Below are 22,311 nucleotides of genomic sequence, written 5' to 3'. Positions count from 1 at the left end.
AAATTGGGCCTTTGTGCTAGGACCAGGGTCCACCCCTTGTTCCTTTGACTGGAATGATGTGTTCTGCTTGTTCTCCACCTTAATTCCTTCATTGACTTTCACCTTCTAGGGATTGTCCCTCTCCACTCCAGCTGGATCTTTGAGGTTCAAAATGTTGGATACTCAGGGCCTTCCCTGGAGTCTTACGTCAGAACATTAAGGCCTTGAAGTCCCTTGGCCTATACCAGTCTAAGCACTGTGGCACTGTACATGCTCTTATGTACTGTCATTTTCCTCCGTTTCTATCCCCTCCCCCACCCTAGTCTTCCATGGTCCCTCCCCTAGATCTTTCTGACTACCTTGGAGTTTTCTTTAGAGAATTTTCCTGGCTTGTTGCCTCCAGATAGCTACAATTGTTTGCAGGCCATGAATATTCTGCTCATGGGTGTACTAATGTTTTTCAGGAGCTCTTGGATGACTTTTTGTGTAGTTCTGGACAGAAAATGTTAGTTACTTGTATAGTTACTGTAGTTCATGGTCATTATTTGTCCTGGTATGAACTCAAGGATTTTTTCTGGATTCTGTCTGTGGGACTTAGGTGGTCTGCCTTAAGTTGAGATGTCTATTTTGAGAAGAAGTCTTCACATTTCTGTACTACCAATGGATGGAACCCTGTTGGGGGAAACTTGCAGAATCCATGAGCCCTACTCTCTGATTAGTTATTTTGATTAGGCTGACTGTCTACATATCCATTGTGATTCTGAATAGCCAGATATCAATTTGCTTTATAGCTTCGTGCAATGTTAGCATTAAAATATAGTCTATCATGTCATGTTCTAGATTACAAAATTCTTAAGGGGAGTGATTGTGCTGTTTTCTTCATCTTTGTATTCTGAGTGTCTAGCACAATACAATACTCATGGGACCTTTAGAAATGTTTTCTAAACGTGTCCAACTTAATGGAATCTGTAATGCTGCTTTTATTTATTTTTTTTTTTAGGAAACCTTATATGTATGGAATGACCCAAAGCAATGCATTAAAGGGGTTTCCTTGCCGGAGAAAAGATTGACACATGTGAAACAGTTGACTTTTGGTTAAAAGTGGGAGCAGGAGTAGGTGCTTTTACAGCAGTTTTACTTGTGGCTTTGACCTGCTACTTCTGGAAAAAGAATCAAAAGTGAGTACCCATAATTCTTCTTAGAATGACAGACCATAGGTTCTGTCTAGCTTACGAAAACTAAGTTCTTTACCCCATAGCATCCAGAAGTCTCTTGTAAAAAATACAGAGAAAGCCTCACATATAGCAAACAGAAGGCATCATTTTGCCCATAAATCATAGGATGAGATCAACAAACTTGAGTGCTGGAAGAGTCTTAGAAATTACCTAGCTCATCTCCTTTATCTTAAATGAGGATCTTAGGGTCTCGAGGGATTAATCTACTTGTTCAAGGTCACACAAATTAGCTAATGGGATATCTGAGATTAGATCTAGGTTTCTGGAGAAGTGGTCCAATTCTTTTCATTATACTATGTTATTATCTTGCCTCTTCTACCATCTTGCCATTTTAGTAGTCAGAATTGTGAAGTTCACTAAGTTTAATGGCAGAAATAAAATTTGTTTCCCCCAGTAGAATGTGAGCTTGAGGGCAGGGGCTATTTCATTTATGTCTTCATAGCCCTAGAACAGAGCTTGACAAAGACTAGTCACTTTATAAATGCTTGTTGTTTGATTATTTATCCTCAGAATTCTGCCTTTATATTAACACTAAACTTCTTGACTTCTTTGAATGACTGATTTGTTGGTGGAAATGGGAAGTATCAGGTATAGTGGATAATGTAGAGAGACCCCCAAGTTCTGTCTTCCTTTTCCTATCTCTTGTTGTCTCATTCATGCTGATTAAATCATGGGAGTCCTTATAAACACTCCCTCTTCTCCCTGTCCCATCCCCAAATCTAAGAAATATATTCAGGAATCTGTGTTGTGTCTTTGTTTTGCAAATTACCAACAGTTTGGAAAATCAGTCAACACAGAATAATTGGTATTGTTGACTTTGTCGTGTTTACCTATCAAAGTCTTGATAAGAGTTTGTATGTCTAGCCATTAGAAAGAAAGGCTATAATAGTGCTCTGTGTAGACGGATGAACATTTGAGTTGATGGAAGAATTTCACTATTGAAACAGTTAAGTTGGGTAATAGTTACCTACAATAGGTGACTCTTGATTAGTATTTAAGACCCTAATTGCTGTTTTTCCTCTTCTTTATTATTTAGGCTGGAATATAAATATTCCAAATTGGTAATGACAGCTAATGCAAAAGAATGTGAGCTCCCTGCTGCAGATAGCTGTGCTATCATGGAAGGGGAAGATAATGAAGAAGAAGTTGTATATTCCAATAAACAGACACTCCTGGGGAAACTCAAATCCTTGGCCACAAAGGTGAGAAGTAGAATTTGAACTTGGCACTGCTGCACATCATAGACCTATGACCTCACAGGTCCATACATTTGGCATTGAGGCAAATTGCCCTCAAATTAAGATCTATCTCCACTGCAAATTTTCCTCCCCGTTTAAAAACAAGATTGTTCCATATGAGCAGGCTACAGCCATTCTGAACTGATGAATAATTAAAGGTAACCATGTGCATGTGAAAAAAGTATGTTGGAAAACTTACTTGCAGGTTAATGAGACTAAAGAGGCCAAAGCTGGCAGACACTTTCAAAGTCTTGCATCAATACAGCATGAATACTTGTTTTCCAGAAGAGAATCAAAAGGTACTGGAGATGAAAAACACTAAATAGTATTTAAAAAAATCAAATTGACTACATTGTAACAGACAGAACATGTTACTGATTTGGAAGTCGTATCTTAATCAGCTATCTCTATGCAGTCAGATCAACTAGGTCAAGCAAAAATAAAAATCAACATCCAATTAGAAGAAAGGCTACTGGTGAGAACCAGATATTTTAATTAATTATACCAGCTTCAACCTCGCCACTTCAAATGAGCCATTAATACCTAAGGTGGGAAATTAAAAAAAAAGACAAAAATAATGCCTGTGATAATCACTACTTTTTGCAAAATATTAGTTGATATAAAGCAGTCACCATGAGAAGGAGGTCTTCCTTAGCCAGCCTCCTTGAGAGGACAGAAATAGCTGTCAAAGGCAGTTCCAGTTAAGAGCAGTTTTTCAGAATGTTTGTTTTACTTATGACTATTCCCCCCTAGGTATTACTCATTTTGTTATCCCCTCACACTTCCCCCCCCCAATCTAATTTCTAAAATACTATCATGGAGGATGACATACACTAATGAGCAGTATTGCCTCATAAAATAGCAAAAGGCAGTGGAAGCCAAAACCAGTCAACAGAAAATTTGGCCTAAGACTCAATCTGGTTATATCTCGAGTGTTCCAACATAAAATTGGCAGGAGAGCAACAATTAGATATAAAAGGAAACCAACCTGTCAATGTTTCTATAGCCGTCTATCATCACTGATAATGATCAGTTGATGAGATGAAGAAGTAAAAATAGCCCTTAAAATGATTAAATTAGGAGGACCAAATATACATAGGGAAAATCCATGCTGGAGGCAATAAAATACTAAAAGCACTGAGGGGGTGATCCGATAAAATACCCCAGGGAGGGGAAGTATGAAAAGAATGGAAAGATGAAAGACAATGTTAATATACCCACAAAGTGATTTATAGAACATCAATAACTTCTAGCTCATATGCCTGCTTTAGAAAATCTTTATAAAAATGATTGATGTGTTGATGAAAATATAGAAAGGAACAGGTAGAATTTTTAAAACAAATTTGTTATTGATACTTCTATTTGCATTGCTGTCATTTCTTAATTTATCCTCCCCCCCCAAGCCATTCCTTATCACAAAGTAGTTTAATTAAGTGAAGCAAATGGCCACATTGGCCATACCTGGCAATGTATGTCTTATTCTTCATTTATAGTTCACTAACTGTCTAGAATAGGGGAGTAGGTTTTATTATTAGTGCTTTGGAGTCAATATTCATTATTGCACTGATCAGAGAGTTGAAGCTTTTCAGTGTTGCTTTCTTTTCCTTCCTATAATTGGACATCCTATAACTTGTTCTCTGGGTTTTTCTCTCCTCTCTGATTCAATTTGTACAGTTTTCCTAATTTTCTCTGAATTCTCCATATTATTTCTTAGAGTGCAATAACATTATATGTCAGATATCAAGTTTGTTCGGTCATTCCTCAGTAGACAGGAAGTCACTTTATTTCCATTTTTAGGCTACTATAAAAGTTGATACTATAAATATTTTTGTGATATGGCTTGGTCAAAATGTATGAACAGTTTGGTGACTTTGCTAGTATAATTATGAGTGATTTAACAGAATGATTGGGCCAGTTCATAGCTCTATCAACAGTGCACTAATGTTGGCCAGACTTTCACATATCATTCTCTATAACAAACCACATCTTTAAAGTCACACAACTAACTAAAATCTGCAGAGAATACAGTATCATGCTGTTTATTGTTTGTTGATTTACAAAAAAGAAAAATTTGTAATGCATAATAAAATATTAAATGTTCAACAAGGAGTCTGTCATGCATAGGTTAAGACCACACAAGTTTCCTTGAGAAATACAACCACAAATAGAACTTTATTTAAAGCCTATCTGATTGTTACCAGTTGAAGTGTAAAGCAAGGAAAATAAGAATGCTCATCAAAAGTATTTGATATCATCATGGAAGGTGTTCTGTACAAAGACAAGATGAAATTTGGATTTCCTATAAATGACAGTATTTTGCATCAACAGATGACTGTATCAAGTCTATGACTATTACAAGGCCTCTTCAATAACTTCCATAATTGCTCAGAAGAGATTAGCCAAGGAATCCATGTATTAAAGACTTCAAAAATGGAAAATGCTTTATGGCTAGTGAATTTAGTTAGTACCTAAATCTGGTGTAGTCACTGTAGATTGACAATGAGTTTGGGTCAAGATTTGATAGAAGAAAGACACAAAGCTGAATTTTATTTGAAAAATCATTCAATATTTTAAAATCAATTTTATTTGAAATGATTTGAAAAGTTATTCAGTACACCCTGATGCCAAAAGCCATCTTTTCAATGCAAGTGTTCTCCTAGCAATGTTACATGGTTCTATATCTTACAGCATCACAACCTCCAAGAAATCAAAATTTTGAGTGATTCTAAGGGCAGTGGAGATAATAAGTAGGCTACAGCATATTTCCAATGATGATCTATAACTGAGAAATAAGCTAAAGGGGTATCATTAAGGAAACATATGTCTGAAAAAGGTCAGTCATGTGACCAGAGGAAGGGATAACAGGTAAGAATAATAATAACCAGCATGTATATAGCACTTTTAAGACTAGCAAAGCACTTTATAAATATTATATAATTTTAGCCTCACAACAACCCTGAAAGGTTGGTAGGTGGTATTATTATCCTTATTTTATAGATGAGGGAGACTGTGACAAAGAGGTCAAGTGACTTGTCAAGGGTCACATAGTAAGTTTCTGGGGTGGAATTTTCACTCAGGTCCTTCTGATTCCAAGACAATACTCTATCTATTCACCATCTAGGAGTCCTTATGAAATGACTCCATTTCATTTGATGGCTCCTCTGTGTAAGAACACATGGAAGAATGTGGACAAGAACTACAATGATGAGAAAATGTGTAGACCAATGGGGAGAATATCAGTGTCTGTGAGATGATAGAACTATTGAAATATCATTCCAGTCTGAATATTATCCCCAAGCTGATAAACCAATACTATTAAATATTGTTTGAAAGCAAATTTTGTCAGCATTCTAACTTAACAGAAGGGAAATAACCATGTAATTTTTTTTTGTCACTTGGCTTTAAAAATAGGAAGGCCATAAGGAAGGAGAAAAGAGGAGAAAATCCCACCAAATTGTTGAAAAGTATAATAATGCAGTGGATACAGCACTGGGCTTGCAATCAGGAAGACATCTTCATGAGTTCAAATCCAGTCTCAGACACTTACTAGCTGTGTGACCCTGGGCAAGTCACTTAACCCTGTTTGCCTCAGTTTCCTCATCTGTAAAATGAGCTAGAGAAGGAAATGGCAAATCACTCCATGATTTCCACATGACATGACATGAATAAATAATCACTCAGCCACAAAATAATAGTTCATATTTAACTATTACAGTTCACAAAAAATTTAATTCAGACCAACCCTTGAAATAAATAATATTAAGTATTGTTATTCCCATTTAATGGATGAAGAAATTGAGGCTTGGAAAGGTTAAAAGGCTTGGATTCAGTCAGTAGTCAGAGAAGCTAGGGCTAAAACCCTCATCTTTCTAGTCTACTACTTACTACTAGTTTACTACATCATTACACATGCCTATTGATTGATCAATAAATAAAATAAATTTAAAATTGGTAATAGCAAGACTAATACGGAAAAAAAATATTATAATGGTATTTGATGTCTTAGTAACCATTTTTTTTAACTCATGATTTTGGCAAATACATTTATAGTATTTCTAGGGAGATGTCTTGCCTGAGAGACTATTGAGAATAAAATGTGTAAACACATCTCCTTCCTGGCCATTTTGCTGGGCCTTTTCCTCTCAAGTGGCCATGTACTTACTTCCTCCTCAATCTCGGTCATCTCCACTCAGCTTCTCTTGCCACTCAAAGTCCAATAAAAATAAAAGGGAGGGAGAAAGGAAAGAATGAAGAAAACAAAACTTACTCTGAGCCAAGTGTGGTATAAAGTGCTGGGATTACAAATACTAGCAAAAAGACAAAACTTGCTCTCGAGGAGCTTGTGTTCTAATGGGGGGAAGGCACACAAAAGGAAGCTGAAAAAGTGAGGAGGGGGGAAAGGAGTGTGTGTGTGTGTGTGTGTGTGTGTGTGTGTGTGTGTGTGTGTGTATGTATGTATAAAACAAAAGTACCTGGAATGGTTTTGAAGTCCAGAAGCCAGGAACTGGGAGGGGAATGGAAGGAAAGCCAGCCTCAGCCCTTCTGTAAAATGGAGACCCCAGGAGGAATTCACCAATGGGAGAAGGAGGATGGCTTCAGAGATGGTTTAGAAGTTCCAGAGTGATGAGGCCCCCAGGGCCAAGAGACATTTAAGCAGGACATAGCAAGGTTTTGAAGCTCAGAAATCAGGAACAGGACCAGGAGGGGAATGAAGACCAGTATATGTCTTTCCAAAAAATAGAAGTTCCAGGAAGAACTTACCAATGGCAGAAGGGGGCAGGCCTGCAGAAAAAAGGTCCATGTTGAGAAGGCTAGTTAGATCTTCCAAGGTGAGCAGGTACCAGGAGCTGAGGGAAGTTCCACAGTGCGTGATTTAGAAGGCTGGAAGGGAATAAAGACCAGCCTTGGATAATCTCCTCTTTTGATTTGTCATCTCCTTGGTTAAAGGGGTGGGGGAGGAAGCCTAGAATTTGTTTTTGAATTTATTTTCTAATAAAGTAAATTCAAATGAAGATATATTTTTAGGGTTTAATAGTCAATCTAATTAATTGTTATTTATTTCCCATAAAGGCTAAAATACATGGCGTTTTTTAAATATGTCCTGAAATCAAAATATTATTTTTACAAATCAGTGAGCCTAAATGATTTTTTGGATATTTATTGGCATTCTCTTTAGTTAATTTCTTCTTCTTCCCTTTCTTGACTGAGATCATGTTATCTAGGAAATATTTGATTTCATTCAGTTATTCTTTGCTCATTATTGGATCCAGAGATGTTATGTGTCTTGATATTGGCTTTGTGACCTTGGACAATTCTCTTAATCATTCAGTGTTCTAGGTAACTCTCTAAGATCCTAAGTTACAGAAAAGATGTGGACCTGCATTGGTAGAAGGAATTTGCTGTGCTTGCATTCCCTATGCCAATGAAATAACAGATGCCGTATGTATCCCTGTGAAATCAGTACAAAGGTATTAAAAGTGACCGATTTCAGTTCTTTTTCTGTATTCCAAAAGGTTTTGGTTTCCATCTTAAGTGAGTGAGTTTTCATTTCTATTTGTTACTAAATAATAAGTAGTAGCCCTTCTGGCCCTTTGCACTGAGGATTCTAAAATCATAATAGGGTTTTGTTGATTTATTTTTCTGTGACTTTTTTTGGAAGGAAAAAGAAGATCATTTTGAATCTGTTCAGCTGAAATCCTCAAGATCCCCCAATATATGAAGAGACAGTGCTGCCTTTGGATGAAGGAACAAAGAAACCTGCTTTCTAATTTTACAGGACCACATTTTAGAGCCCATCTTGGTGTCCAGGACTGTTGGTGATACCTGTGAGAAATACGGGACTGTTGAAAAAAGAAGGTTGGAGCCTTCTGGTTGTCTGGTTGCCTTATCATGTGGTCAAGTACCTTGCCAAAAAGGAAAGCAAACAGTTTGGTGGCCAAGCTGATGGTGAAGTTCAACTCAGGAAAGAGATATTTGTGTATATACATAACTGAAAACCAAGTTTAAAGCCCATCAGTGCTGCTGATGCATGCCATTTAACTAATTGGTAACTTTCATTTCTTATAACTCGTATGAGAATTATCATGTGTGCGTGCGTGTACGCATGTGTGCATGCATGTGCAATCATATGAACATTTTCCCTTATTCTTTTGGAAGACTTCAAAGTTTTCATAAGATACAATGCCTTTGGCCCCTAGTCCCTATTTTTTTGTCCTTCCTAACATTTCAAAATATGATTTCCCTTCAATATGTTAAGCAGTGCTTGAGACTTAAGAACTTGAATTTTCATTTTTGCAGAGAGCTATCCATTTTGAATTCAGAGGCCCAAGTTATCACTGTTTTGGAAAGAAGAGGGTCTCCAGGTGTCTGGGGTGTCTGAATGTGTGTTCTTTCCAGAGATTCCATGCTAGGTGGAACTTAGATAATGTGGGTAACCCTTAAGGAAGGACTTGATGGAAAAGATAGAGGATGCACCTTTGGAAGAAAATAAGAAGCATCCAGGGTGCCTAACATCTTGTGAAAGTCGACCAGTCCTTTATTTAACATGGAAGCCACACTATCGAAAACTTCTTAAATAGAAGTTCAAGTGAGGAAAAAATGAAGTGAGATGGATTATCATGTCAAGTGGAGAAATGCAAAAGATAGCTTATCAATAGGTGCAAGTTTAACCTAGACAACTAATTTCACAGTTATTAGCATTGTTTTGGGCTCTTTGGAAAAGTGAGATAGGTTACTCATCCTCTTGTTTCATGTAAAGTCCAATTCTCAAGGCATGTGGGGGTAGACCTCCTGTTGGCTCTTTTGGGGTATTGCGATTTGTGATTTTTGTTTGGAGAAGTTTCTTCAGTCAATAAACGAACATTTAGCTTTGGAAAAAAGCTTATGACTGTATGACAAGAAAGTTGTTGTACTTTGGGCAGGAAAGGGAATCTTATTATTGTCGTTTTAAATCAAAGGTGATTTGATGATTTTTTTTCCCTACAATTATTATTGCTTTCAAGATTTAGGCATGTGACTTATTAAGAACAGAAGTTTGGATGATGAAGGAATTTGCTAATTTACCACAAAGTAATTTTTTTTTAGAGTGACTGGGCACTGGAACAGGGTCGGGAACATTGAATATCTTGGGGTGCTTTACTAATACAGTAGAAGGGATTTGTTTCAATTGAGGTAGGGCACTATTTATTGGCTGAAAGAAGCAAGGTAGGTGAGGAGGAAGTTATTATTAATTTTCTTGCTCCAGGTACTTCACATTCTTAGAATATCACAATTTATAATTTTGGATTCAGTGGGTAATGCTTTTTGTGGAGGTTGGGATGAGACAAGGAGCAAATAAATGCTTGATTATGTCTGGACAATATGTGAGATTTTGCACCATGATATTGTTGATTGTATGTTCATTCATGTGGTTTTTGTGTGTAATTCTGCACTTCAGATACTTCTGTTCATTGAATTTGCTATCATCCCATCTTTTCCTGTGTGGTATTCAGGGATGAAGTCATTGACTGAGTACAAATATATTTATGATTTTAGTTCTTGGATCTTTTATAAAGAAGATTTTTTTTCAAAAATCTGATTCTTATCTAACTAAGTAAGAAGCATCGAAGATCATTTTCCTTTCCTCTGATCAAAATTCAGACAATAGAAGGAAAATGTATTCTGAGTCTGCCCTTTCTGCATACTGGCAAAACTGTGACATCTGGTTATGAATGCAGCAGCGTTCTGCAAGAATACACAGAGACAAGAAGCTTCTGCAAAATCACCTGTCACCTTTCCCTCCATCCTTGGCTGTGCTCTACATGTATGTTCCAAGCCATAGAAATAATTGGGATTTGCTCCCAGGTATCTCCTTTCTTCTCTTGTCACTGGACTTGAATCTCTGACATGTCAAAAAAATGCCTTAAATTTTAACAAACTATCTCACAATGTAGTGGATGTGGAGGAATTCTTATTTATTTTACTTCTAATTTTAGATAGAAAGTAGCATTTTGTCAGCTCAGTGCCATCTTTGGTAGAGGAGCTGTCTTTTCCCTATGGTTCCCAACAATCTGTCATTTTATGCCATATTGTCCTGAGCCCTGAAGAGACACACCTGAAGAAACATTATAAAGAACACCTGAAGACCAATTTCGGTTGTTGAGTTCACTGAAGTTTTATGTCTGGGCTGTGCAAAGCTTGCTGGAATATTGGAAGGCATAAAGGAGTTAATTGGGCCACAGTGATTTTTAATGGACATTGTTTTTCTGTATTTTTTTTTTCCACAAATGGTAGAGAAAGAGGATTTCATAAAAGGCGTGGTTCTGAAGCCTTAAATACTTCACTAAGCCAACTGTCGCCTATAATGTCTTCTAGCACTCTGCCAAAATGTATTTAAAGCAATCTTCCACTAGATGAGAGAATGTCTTCTATGGATAAATTGTTTTATGCCATCTAATAATATGGAGCAGTTTATGTGTTCACTTGATTAAATAGACTACATTTTATCACTGTGTTGCCTTTTTTATATTTGGTCATGAGTAATCACATTCCCTCTGGGATTAAACAAATTTTGTAATATCTTTATGCAGCTTAATAACTTTTTTCATCTCAAATTAAAAAAAAAAAGTTGTTTCTGAATGACCGTGCATCTACCCTTATGATACCACTGGAATAATTGATTATATACAGGCATTATAGCAGGTTTCTGATATTCTCCTGAATATCAAAGAATCTATCTTCTTAAAAAGAAAGACCTCAGTACGGGGCTGGAAAAGGTGGGTTTGGTTTGCTTGGAGTTTGGCCACTTGATATTCTGCTTCCTGACTTTCTTGGACAGAGCTTCTAGTTCTGTCCAAGCATCTTGTCTTAGTGAGTCTTTCCAAAGATATGAAAAGGTTCATGAGTGTTGAAATGCACTGTGCCTATACAAACACACACATATTAATATTTGTTCATAAGAATAGAGATTCACTGATAGAGTAAACTCTTTCTATCAATGTAGGTCAATACCTTTTCTGCATTGTAGAGTTTTAGAGAGTTGCCTAGGGGACTATGAAGCTAAGTGGCTTCCCCAGAGTCATAGCCAGTGAGTTTGAACCTTGATCTTCCTGGCTCCAAAGAGAATTTTATGTCCTCTCTTCTCTCCACTCCTTCCTGAGAGTCCCACCACATAGGTGGGAATAGCCTCCTTTGATTGGCTGCATAGTCAGAATAAGCTCTTTAGAACTGTCAAGACTGGGGCAGTTTCTCTATTTTCTGTGTGTTCTTTCTTGTTGCACCCAAAGGGTAAAGCTCTCACAGTTCACTCACAACGTGGGTACCAAGAATGGAGCCAGTGTGTATGTGTGTGGGAGGATACCTTATTTCTCTCTCTTGTATTCCAGCTCTGAAAAATGGAACTGGGCAGTTCTGTTTCTATTCTATATCATTTATTTTCAGTGTCAGGTGCTGGCAGTGATCCCCACAGGACCCAGGAATTCAAACCATGGTGACTTCGGAACCAGGATTCCAGGTAGGATTGTAGCCAGCCAATCCAACAGGAAAGTCATGAGAAGCCAGGGTACCCAGTTCTCGAGCCCAAGGGAGATTTTGGACTTGGAAGTGGGACTTGTTTCTAATCCCCTTCTCCCTTCTCTGAGACTGAAGTGATATATGGAGGATTAAATCTCATGTGTTGGTGGAGTCAATTTGTACATTTGAGACTATACTTTTGAAGTAAATATTTCCTTATAAAACCTAATCCAACTATTAGTGGCTAAATGGAACTGGTATGAAGGGTTTCCCTCTACAATTGGAAGAATACTGTTGGTAGTGGCTAGAGTCTTTTGCAGAGACTAGATTCTCCCCTCCTCCAACTCCCCTTGGAGACCTTCAGGTAGTGGGGGCCAGGGCAGCAATAGTTACATCAGAATTGGCAAGGACCTCAGAATTTGTGTATAAACGATATCTGAATCCCTCTTCCACAGGTCAACCCACCAGATATTTGAAAAGTGTTATTTGAGCCACCTCCCCCCCCAAGTTGTCCTTCTCCATGTTTTGTTCCTTGTTCCTTCAATCAATCTTAATGAATTTTTGTGACTTTGAATAAGGTATTTTTCTATTGCTATGTTCCAATTATTTGTCACATCCCACCAAAATTAAGTGATATCTTTTGGAATCAAAATGTCTATTTCATTAAGATATCTAATTCTACTAGTTTAATAACCATATTCTTCCCTTAATGTATAGACATTTGAGCTTATGAATTTTGGGTCTTGAGGCTTCTTCTAATCTGTGAAGGAATGGTTTCCTCCACTAATCTCTTCATTCCTATGTGGTATTTGGCTTGGGAGATTCATATTGGTATATTGCTTCCTCACCTTCCATTTCCAGTTTAAAGCCTTCTTGATAAACTGCATAAATTTCCAGACAAATATATAGATATATATATGTATATACATTTGTAACATATGTTCCCCACCCCATAGTTCTCTTTAGATCTCCTCTGATCCTTTCATCCATATTTTAAGCCCTTGTGGCAAATCGAAATTCCATTCTCAGACACTATTTTAAACCAATTGTTTACTTCCTCAAACTACCTTCTGAGGTCCTAATTTTCAGTGGTCAGGAGTGATTAAAACACACAAACACAGACACGCATACATACACAAACATGTACACAAATAGTCTTTGGTTTCTTGTCCAGCAATTCATAATCCTTAATGATGCTTTTCAGCCCTTTTGGCAGTTCATTTGTCCACACATGAATTACTGGAAGTGGGTAGTAGTCATCAGGTTTGAAAAGCTTTGGGAGATTCTGTCGCAGTTCTGGGAAGACTCCTGTAAGGTACCTACCTATTAGTATCTTAATAAGAAGTCACCAACTATTGGGATTTATCTCTTCTCTCTCTGACTATTGCTGGGTGTCCTATCTCCTGATTTTCTCATGTTTTGGGGGGCATTAGGATGTATGTCCTCCTCAAAGTAAAGTTTCCCCTTTCTCTGGGAAGGCAAGATATCTTTGACATAGCTCCAAAGGTTCAGTGGTCTTTCTTCTTCCTGTTTCTCTCCATCATATTTTTCTACCCTCTAACTTCCTGTCACTGGTTAGGATACCTCTCTTCCTCTTTGGGATTTCCATCCTAAGAAATGCTGATTTCCTACACAGTCAGGATATGCTCCTATAGCCCTATTGACTTCTATTCTAGTTGGAGTCTAGCCTGAATTTTGTATATGTGCAACCATTACTTGCCATTGGCAGAAATGCAGACAGTGCATTCTCTGAAGGTCACTCTAAAATTCCCTTGTCTTCTATAACTTGCTGGAGAAACTTAGCTCTCTATCGTTTTTGCTATAAATGCTTAATGGTCAACTTTTATGGCTAAATATAATTATTTGCAGTCAGAGGCTCAGACATGTGGGCATTATAAGCAAAGCTTTTACTCTAGAGACTTTGGGGTCTTTTTTCTAAGCCTTTTTCCTACTTTTTCTTTAGAGATGAGGTATTCACTTAGCTATCTATCTATCTATCTGTCTGTCTATCTATCTATCTTTGCTGTTCATGTCAGCCACCTAAACTGCCCAATTCTGTCACAGCCCTAATTCATATAGTAGCTGACCTGAATTGTTGCCTGATAAAAGGTATTTTGTTGAAATCCCCCTATCAGTTCTCTCAATTTTCTTTCTTTTTGTGGATGCAAAGACTTCGTCACCATTTGCCTATCTGGCTACTTTGCTGTTAAGACTTCTGCATTGTTGTCTTATTTTCCTGACTGATATGTCCTCTGTCTTGTGATTTTGCTCCTTACCAAATAGCTTTGAGACAAGGCATGGTTATGAAGAAAAAGGGCAGGGAGAAAATGCTTAATAGAAGGTCTCAAATACACCAAAAAGGTTTGAACTGCCAGTGAAGTTTCTTTTCTTCTCTATAATCTGTAAACTGTAAATCTTCAAAATTAAGCCTTGTTTATATTGGAGCCACTGATTTCATTCCCTACGAGAAATAGAATACCATAGTGTATAAAGGCAAGAAGGTGGTAGGATGATAGAATACTGGGCCTGCAGTCAGGAAGGCCTGAGCTCAAATTCAGCCTCAGAAACTCACTAGTTGTGTGACCCTGGGCAAATCACTTAATCTCTGTTCATTCAGTTTCCCTAACTGTAAAATGGACATAATAATAGCTCCTACTTCCCAGGGTTGTTGTAAGGATTGAGATAATAATTATAAAGTATTCAACAGAGTTCCAGGCACATAGTAGGTGCTTAATAAATGCTTATTCCCTTTCCCTTTTTCCCTCTCCTTCCCTCTCAGAGTGTTGGACTTGGAATTAGAAAGATATGAATTCAAATCCTGCCTCTAACATGTATTAGCAGTGTGACTGTGGATAAGTCACTTAAGTTCTCAGTTCCTCAGGCATCTCACTAGGATTGTAAGTTATATATTAGTTATCTCATTTTAACAAGATTTGATTATATATGTTCACATATTAGAGATGTTACATATGTATACACACACACACACATATATATATATATATATATATATATATATGCATATATATGTATGTAAAATCTGAGTTTTAACCAGACCAAGGCTGTTGTATTTATAGGCCAATTGAGAGATGTTTATAATATTTAATGAATTGCAACTATATTATTAGGCTTTTGAATATACTCTCTATTAATTACACTGATCTTCCCTGTCGAACTCTGTAGATTGAGGTAGTTTTGCAAAGAGAAATGTGGTCTCCAAAGTGCTAGCCTCCAGAAAGATGTCATTTTCTGGCCATAAAGACAATGAATTACCACAGTAATACGACCCAAGCACCCCACCAAATTCAGCTATGTGAAATGACTTTTGTGACTATTCCTCTAAAGATATCTTTTTGTGCCCTCCCCTGCCTGCTTTAAAAAAATTTTCTAGAGATCACATATTAGAGGATACCATGGGACTGCAAAATAAACTCATGGCAAAGCAGGGAGAGAGCAGGAGGGAGGGGCTAGGAGGTATTCATTGTATTGGCAAAACAGGTACTGAAATACATGGGGCATGGATCAAACCACACATATCAAAATCACTGCTTCTCCAAGAGCCACCCACAACCCTTAATTGTCTCATTTAGGAAGATCCATGATCCATTTTATTGTTTGAGGCATTAGCTGTGGCACTGAATCACCCATCTTATTGCCTTCCTTAGAGTGTCACATCTCCTAAGTGGCCCAAGTTCATTTTCTCTTCCTTCGGCCTTGTCTTTGCCTTTCTCCTGAGCTGATGCTGGTTCAGAGCACACATGCTTAGCTAGCATTACTGCCAATTTTCAGTTACAAGAGAAATATTTTTGTCTAGGTCAACAGGTGCTATTGATTCCATTACTCAATTCATTCTCACTCTCCCCACCCCAAGTGAGCTGTTTCTTATGTGAGTATGAGAATTCATGGCCTAGCAAGCTTCTAGTGCTTGAAAGGTACAGTCAGATAGCAGAGATGGAAGGTTTCATATACCTGAGTGTTTCCACCTGTTTTATGCCCTTCTAAAGCTAGCCCACTTGGATTTCATATATATATATACACATACACACACATATATACATATATGTGTACATATATATGTATGTATATATGTGTATATATATATATATATATATATATACACATATATATATGTGTATATATATATATGTCCATTTCTCTCTAGCTGTTTCAAATCTAGCACGGGCATAATTACTCAGCGGTTGTATTATTCAGATAGTAACATTTAATTCTCTTATTTGTCTTTGTTCTACCATCTGCCTGGTTGTTGTTGGATTGCATCAGCAGCTCATTGGTGAAAACAGAGAAGGTAGAACTAAAATAATCCATAATTTTAGGGTAAGGAGAGGAAGTAAGAAACTATGGGATAAAATAAAGTATTTTTTTTCTGTAGGTTTTCTTTATTAATGTTCTCTTGGTCTCTCAGAGTCCTTAGATTCAAGGACAGGCATTCTTAATCTTTTTCTGTGTTCTGCAATTCTTTTGACAGCCTGGGGCAGCCTATGGACCTCTTCTCATAATAATATTTTTAAATGCATAAAATACATAATACCAAAAAAACCCTGACTGATTTTAAAACAGTGATCCAAATGTAAAAAGAAAGTTCACTAACCCCAAGTGAAGAATCTCTGGGTTAGGAAGAAAAAACCCAAACCAAAAAAATTTAGAACTGAAGATAAGTTTTCTGTGCAAAGAGTATCAAAACTATGACTTCTGGGTCATGGTACTGGGAAACAAAGGACCTTGCCTGACCTTGCCTTTTTAGCTAAGAATAGAGGCAAGAGGATTTTCCCTAGGGAGAACATGCCACCCTTCCCAATATGCCTCACAACTGAGGTTTTGATAGGAAGCAGAGCTGTGGGCTATGCAGCTTGTCAAGATGCACCGGGTCAATGTTGAGTCTTTAAGAGGACTGAATCCTTCTTCCCTGGGTAAGTCAGAGAAATGCATGGGCTTCTCAAGAGAGAAGAGTTTGTAGGGACCAGGTAACTATGTTGTTGTCTTCTAAGCTTCTTACTTGTTAGTATTCCCCATCATGGACTCAACATTGCTACCACACACATCTGGGGTTTTGCTTACCAAACCCTAACATGGTGATATTTAGAACTGGGGTTCTTAACTTGCAGCTATAGATTTCAGGGGAGTCTGTGAAGTTGTATGATAAAAAAAATAACCTCTTTATTTTAATATAATCACTTTCCTTTGCTTAAGAATCTCTGATTTAGACTGTGGTAGAAAGTAGATAGTCATCATTCCTCTCACACTCTAGGGAGAAAATGATTTGAGCTGTAGGCTCGTTCTCCAAGAAGAAAATAAATGAAAATACAAACTTCCACCATGCTGGAAAACCTTGAAGGTTTTATTGTCAATATCTTTACATTAATACTGATATCTCCTTTTTTTGTGCTGAGAAAAACAATGTTACACGTAATGTAACTTTAATATACAACATAGAAATGCATTCTAAATTAGTTACAACAAGGACCTACAAAAAACTTCATAGGAAAAAGGTTACCTAATATTGCCACCATGTTTCCAGTAGACCTTCTCCTTCTTGGCCTAATCACCACAGCTCGCCTGTGTAAACAATGGTTATTTCCATGTCCTATGGAAGTGTTAATTGTAAGGGTACTAAAATTGGCCTAAAAAGTCCTAACACATCACTAGGTACTGTACAGTCCTCAAAAATAATTTATTGTACTATTTCTAAAAAAAGGTACTAGGGTTGTTTTTTTTTCCTTTCATTTTGCTTTGTTTTGTTTGATCCAGAATTGCACAGCATGTGCATTTTTGTCTAACAGTCTAAACACACAAGAACTGAACTGCAAAGTCACGATGATCACAGAGATGAGGTGGTGGAGTCGAGGACTTCCCTCCCATTGCACACCGTCGGGACGTAAGTGCTGGCCGATGCTGAAAGATATAAACAAGAAGGAAGAGTCAGAACTAGAAGGTGAACCAGAGAGTTGTCTTTGAGATGGTGTAGACAGAGCCTTAGACTCTGAGTCAGAAGACCTGGGTTCTTGTCCTGACTTTGACACTAATTAGTTAGGTAGCTTTGGGCAAATCATTTAATCTTTCCAAGACTCAGTTTTCCTATATGTAAAATAGAGAATTAGTCTAAACCATCTTAAAGACCCCTTTCAGATTCTGCCATTCTTGGCCCATTATTTTATCTACTCTTGGTTGAGAAAGAAGAGGGGTGTGGAGAATTCAGAATCAGAGGAGAAAAAAAATTGAGAGGTAGCATGGTATAGTGAGTGCCTAGAGAACCAGCCTTGGAGTTATGAATAATAATAGCTACCATTTATATGGTGCTTACTCTGGGGTAGGCACTATGCCAAGCAGTTTACAATTGTTATGTCATTTGGTATTCACAACAGCCCTGGAAGGTAGGTGCTAGTAGTATTTCCATTTTGCTTGTGAGGAAACTAGGCAAACAGAGGTTAAGGACTCTCTCAGAGTCACACAGCTGGTAAGTGTTGGGGGCCAGATTTGACATTCCTGATTCCAGGTCCAGGATTCAAGTTCTGCCTCTTTTAAGTGCTAGCTTTGGGACCCTGGGCAAGCCATATAACCCATCAGTGTTTTAGGTAACTCTATAGGATTATAAGCTACAAAGCAGAGGCAGAAAGGGACAGAATTTGGAATTCAAAGACTTAAAAACAAATGTTAAAAAAATTAAAAAATAACAACCACAACCAAAAAAAAAAAAAAGCAGAGGCAGACCTGCATTGGTAGAGGGAGTTTCCTCATCTGGAAATCCCCTACTTGAATAAAGTTATAGCTCCAGTCCTTTTCCCTCTTTCTCCTGGCTCTGGAAAGATTTCATGCTGAAGCCAATGTGTGTAATCTGCAGACTCCCATGTGGCCTATGTCAGAGTGTACCTTTCACAAAACTGTCACATCTAGGCCCTATTATCATATTAGAGACTGGACATGGGATTTCACTGGCATAGCAAAACTCCTGGGTGAGTAATTCCCTTTAGCAAAGCAGCTTGGCCCCTGCTCTGCAGCTTCTGGGCCTAGACCACTAAGAAGTCAAGGGACAGGTCACACAGCCAGGATGTGGGAAGGGTGAGCCTTGAACTCAGAGCTTCCTAACTTGGAGGCTGGCTTTCTATTCACCAAGTACACTGTCTCTTGGTATTATATTAATAATAGGAAATGTCTTAATTTTGCATAGTATTTTCTGCTTTATGAAGCAGTTTTACATATATTAATTGATCTCTGGAACAATCCTGGGAGGGAGGCAGACTGGTGCTACTGTTTCTGTTTTACAGATGACTCGAAGCAGTTATAACTTGCTAAAGCTAGCAAGTGGGAAACTTAGAACTTGAACCCAGGAACTGATCTTAAATCCACTGTATTTTCCTTTCTTTTATTCCATTTTAATAGGGCAGCTAGGTGGCACAGTGTGGATAGGGTACCATGCAGAATTCAGGAAGACATCTTTCTGAGTTCAAATCTGGCCTCAGACACTTACTGGCTGTGTGATGCTGGGCCAGTCACTTAACCCTCTTTGCCTCAGTTTCCTCATTTGTAAAATGAGCTGGAGAGGAAAATGGCAAACCACTCCAGTATCTTTGCTAAGAAAACTTTAATACAACGTTTCCAAAACCCCACCTCTGGCCATACCCTTTGGAGTGTTCTGCATTGTGAACCTCCCTCAACTTGATTTATTATTTCTTGATTTATTATTTCTTCAGATCTCGGAATTTAGCAAATTAACCTGGTAGACTATCAAGCTGCTAATGATTTAATGTGTAAACCCAATCAAGGTAACATTTGCATTTTAAAGGGCCCTCATTTTAATCCAAAGGAGTGATTAACTGCAGAACTTTAGGGAGTGAGGCATTTATATGTTCATTGATAAATAACTGAATATGTATTTATATATGTATATATACGCATACATATATATACATATATGCACACACACATACACAAATCATTGAATAAATGCCTACTGTGTGTGGAAATAGATGAAGAGGTAGCAGACTAGAGTTATAGTCCAGTTCAGTCTTAACTAGCTGTTAATGTTCCAGAGATGAAGGTTTTAGATAAGATTCCCACTGTCAGCTGCTTACAGACTTTGAAAGTGCCTCAGTCATATATTATCCAAACCATGCCTGAATGAGGTTATTCTGTCTACAACAGAAGCATTAGACACGCAGCCTGTGTGTGGCCCACAATGCTTCTCAGTATAGCCAGAAACAGATTAAAATAGGATTGAAAAGCATTTAGCCAAATAAAAATGCAATAAAACATTAGATAATAGAACATTTTAAAAATGAAGTCAATATGCAGCACACAGGCATCCTTTTATGTACAGATCAGTAGTCTCATTTTTCATTTGAGTTTGACACCACTGCTGTACAACATGCACTACAGGAGGCTCCCCAATCTTTGCTGGAAGATTTCTAGTGGAGGGAAATCCACTAGATCCTAAGGCACCCATTCCATCAGTTGGGTAGCTCTAGTGTTTGGAATTTTTTCCTTAGACTAAGTAAAAATCTTTCTTCAAAATCAAATCTGTTATTCATAAGACAACCCTAAAATAGTTAAAGACAGTTATTATCTAGTCCTAAATCTTCTTTTTGGTTGACTATATCTGGTTCCATTCATTTTTCTTGTTGTTGTTGTTTAATTGTTTTTCAGTTGTCCATTTGGGGTTTTCTTGGCAAAGATACTGTAGTAGTTTGCCATTTCCTTCTCCAGCTCATTTTCAGATGAAGAAACTCAGGAAAACGGGGTAAATAACTTGGCTAGGGTCACACAGCTAGTAAGTGTCTGAGGCCAACTTTGAACTCATGAGAATGAGTCTTCTTGAATCTAGGGCTGACACTCTATCCACTGTGCAACCTAGTTTCCCTACTTTCAATTTACCTAATGTGATGAAGACATTACCATCCTATCCATCATCTTTGAGATGCTCTCCATGTCATAAATGTCCTTCCTAATACCTAATACCTTCCTGATACCCAGATGTACAGCTAGGTCCTAATTAGTGCAAATAATGAATCTCCTGTGTGGTCATGTTATTTGAATTCACTCTACATATTTCCATCAGGCTAGAATGATTTATCATATTTTATATAATTATAACTTTGAATAGTAAGAATTTGAGTACATTTGACCACTTCAGGAAATTAATTACACTAATCAGTACCAAGCTATAACTACTACTATGGAAATGTCTGACAGAGTCAAAGTAGAATGCTATTGTTCTATTCTTTCTGAACACTATGCTTCTGTTAATTCAGCCTACAATTGCGTGAGCTTTTTTTGACTGCCCTGTTGATTCATTTTGAGATTGTGGTCCATTAAAACCCTCTAGATCTTTTTCAGTCAGTCAGTCAACAAATATTTATTAAGAACCTATGTTCCACACAGCGTTAGGTGCTGGGGATCCAAGCACAAAGAGTGGAGCAATCCCTACTTGCAAGCAGAGCTGCTATCTAATCACTAATCTACTATCTTATGGTGGAATGTTGACTTTTTTCAAGTGTAAGACATTGTATTCATCCCTCTGAAGTTTCAGAATATTCTATTCTAGCAAGATGTTTTTGCATCTTGACACTGTTAACCAGAATGCTAGATATCTCTCTTAGGTTTGCATGATCTTCAAATTTGACAAGCCTGACATCTGTGACTTTATCCAATCATAGATAAAAATGTTAAACACCACAGGACGTGGTCATAGCCCTAGGACACTCTACTATCAATCTCTTTCCAAGTTGACATTAACCATGGAATTATAAATCTTTAGATCCAATCATTCAATTAATTTCCTATTTACTCAACTGTACTATTGTCTGATACATCTCTATCTTGTCCACAAGAATAATACAAGAAATTCCACCAATATTTTGTTAAAATCTAGCTAAGTATTATTTGCAACATGTTCAGATCTACCACCCTAATAACTTGATTGAAAAAGGAAAAGAGGTTAGTTTAGCAAAAACCTTCTTGATGAAATCATTCTGGTCTTTGTGATCATTGCTTTCTTTTTTTAGATATCCAGTAGACTTCATTTTAAGCAATTTGCTCAGAAATTTTGCCAGGAATCAACCTTAAGCTCTTTGGTCTTCACCTTTTAGACTCAATTAGCTTTCTTTTTTTTAAAACCAAAGTGGAACTTTTGCCCTTCTCTAGTCCCTTTGTACCCCATGAAGAGGTCTAGGGGTTTTGGGGTGCTGGGACCCCAAGATCGTGGTACCGGGCCCTGCTGAATGAATTCAACTCAAATCTTCTTCAGCCAGAGGAAAAGTTTATTAGTGATAAATCACATTGCCCAGGTGACACCCGTAAAGACTAGCGGGCATGAGAAGTTCTCAGCCTTTTGAGCGTGAGATTCTCAGCATCTGAAT

General features: G+C 37.5%; 2 protein-coding genes across 2 annotated transcripts in view; one reads left to right on the top strand and one right to left on the bottom strand.

Moving 5' to 3' along the window:
* Nucleotides 1-10,935, top strand: part of ELAPOR2 (endosome-lysosome associated apoptosis and autophagy regulator family member 2) — a 198,327-nt gene extending 187,392 nt beyond the window's left edge. The window contains 4 exon segments of the mRNA XM_020999772.2: nucleotides 980-1,046; nucleotides 1,049-1,157; nucleotides 2,251-2,416; nucleotides 8,112-10,935. Coding sequence (XP_020855431.1) covers nucleotides 980-1,046; nucleotides 1,049-1,157; nucleotides 2,251-2,416; nucleotides 8,112-8,171 — 402 coding nt within the window. The 3' untranslated portion in view covers nucleotides 8,172-10,935.
* A 6,341-nt stretch (nucleotides 10,936-17,276) lies between these two features.
* The window catches only part of GRM3 (glutamate metabotropic receptor 3), a 272,607-nt gene continuing 267,572 nt past the window's right edge, over nucleotides 17,277-22,311 (bottom strand). Inside the window, exon 6 of the mRNA XM_020999788.2 lies at nucleotides 17,277-17,851. Within this exon, the coding sequence (XP_020855447.1) occupies nucleotides 17,778-17,851 (74 nt within the window). The 3' untranslated portion in view covers nucleotides 17,277-17,777. The remainder of the gene's footprint in view (nucleotides 17,852-22,311) is intronic.

This window comes from Phascolarctos cinereus, unplaced genomic scaffold, assembly GCF_003287225.1.
Source record: "Phascolarctos cinereus isolate Bilbo 61053 unplaced genomic scaffold, phaCin_HiC Scaffold_1;HRSCAF=81, whole genome shotgun sequence".
Taxonomy (NCBI): domain Eukaryota; kingdom Metazoa; phylum Chordata; class Mammalia; order Diprotodontia; family Phascolarctidae; genus Phascolarctos; species Phascolarctos cinereus.
This window is presented reverse-complemented; position numbering and strand designations above follow the sequence as displayed.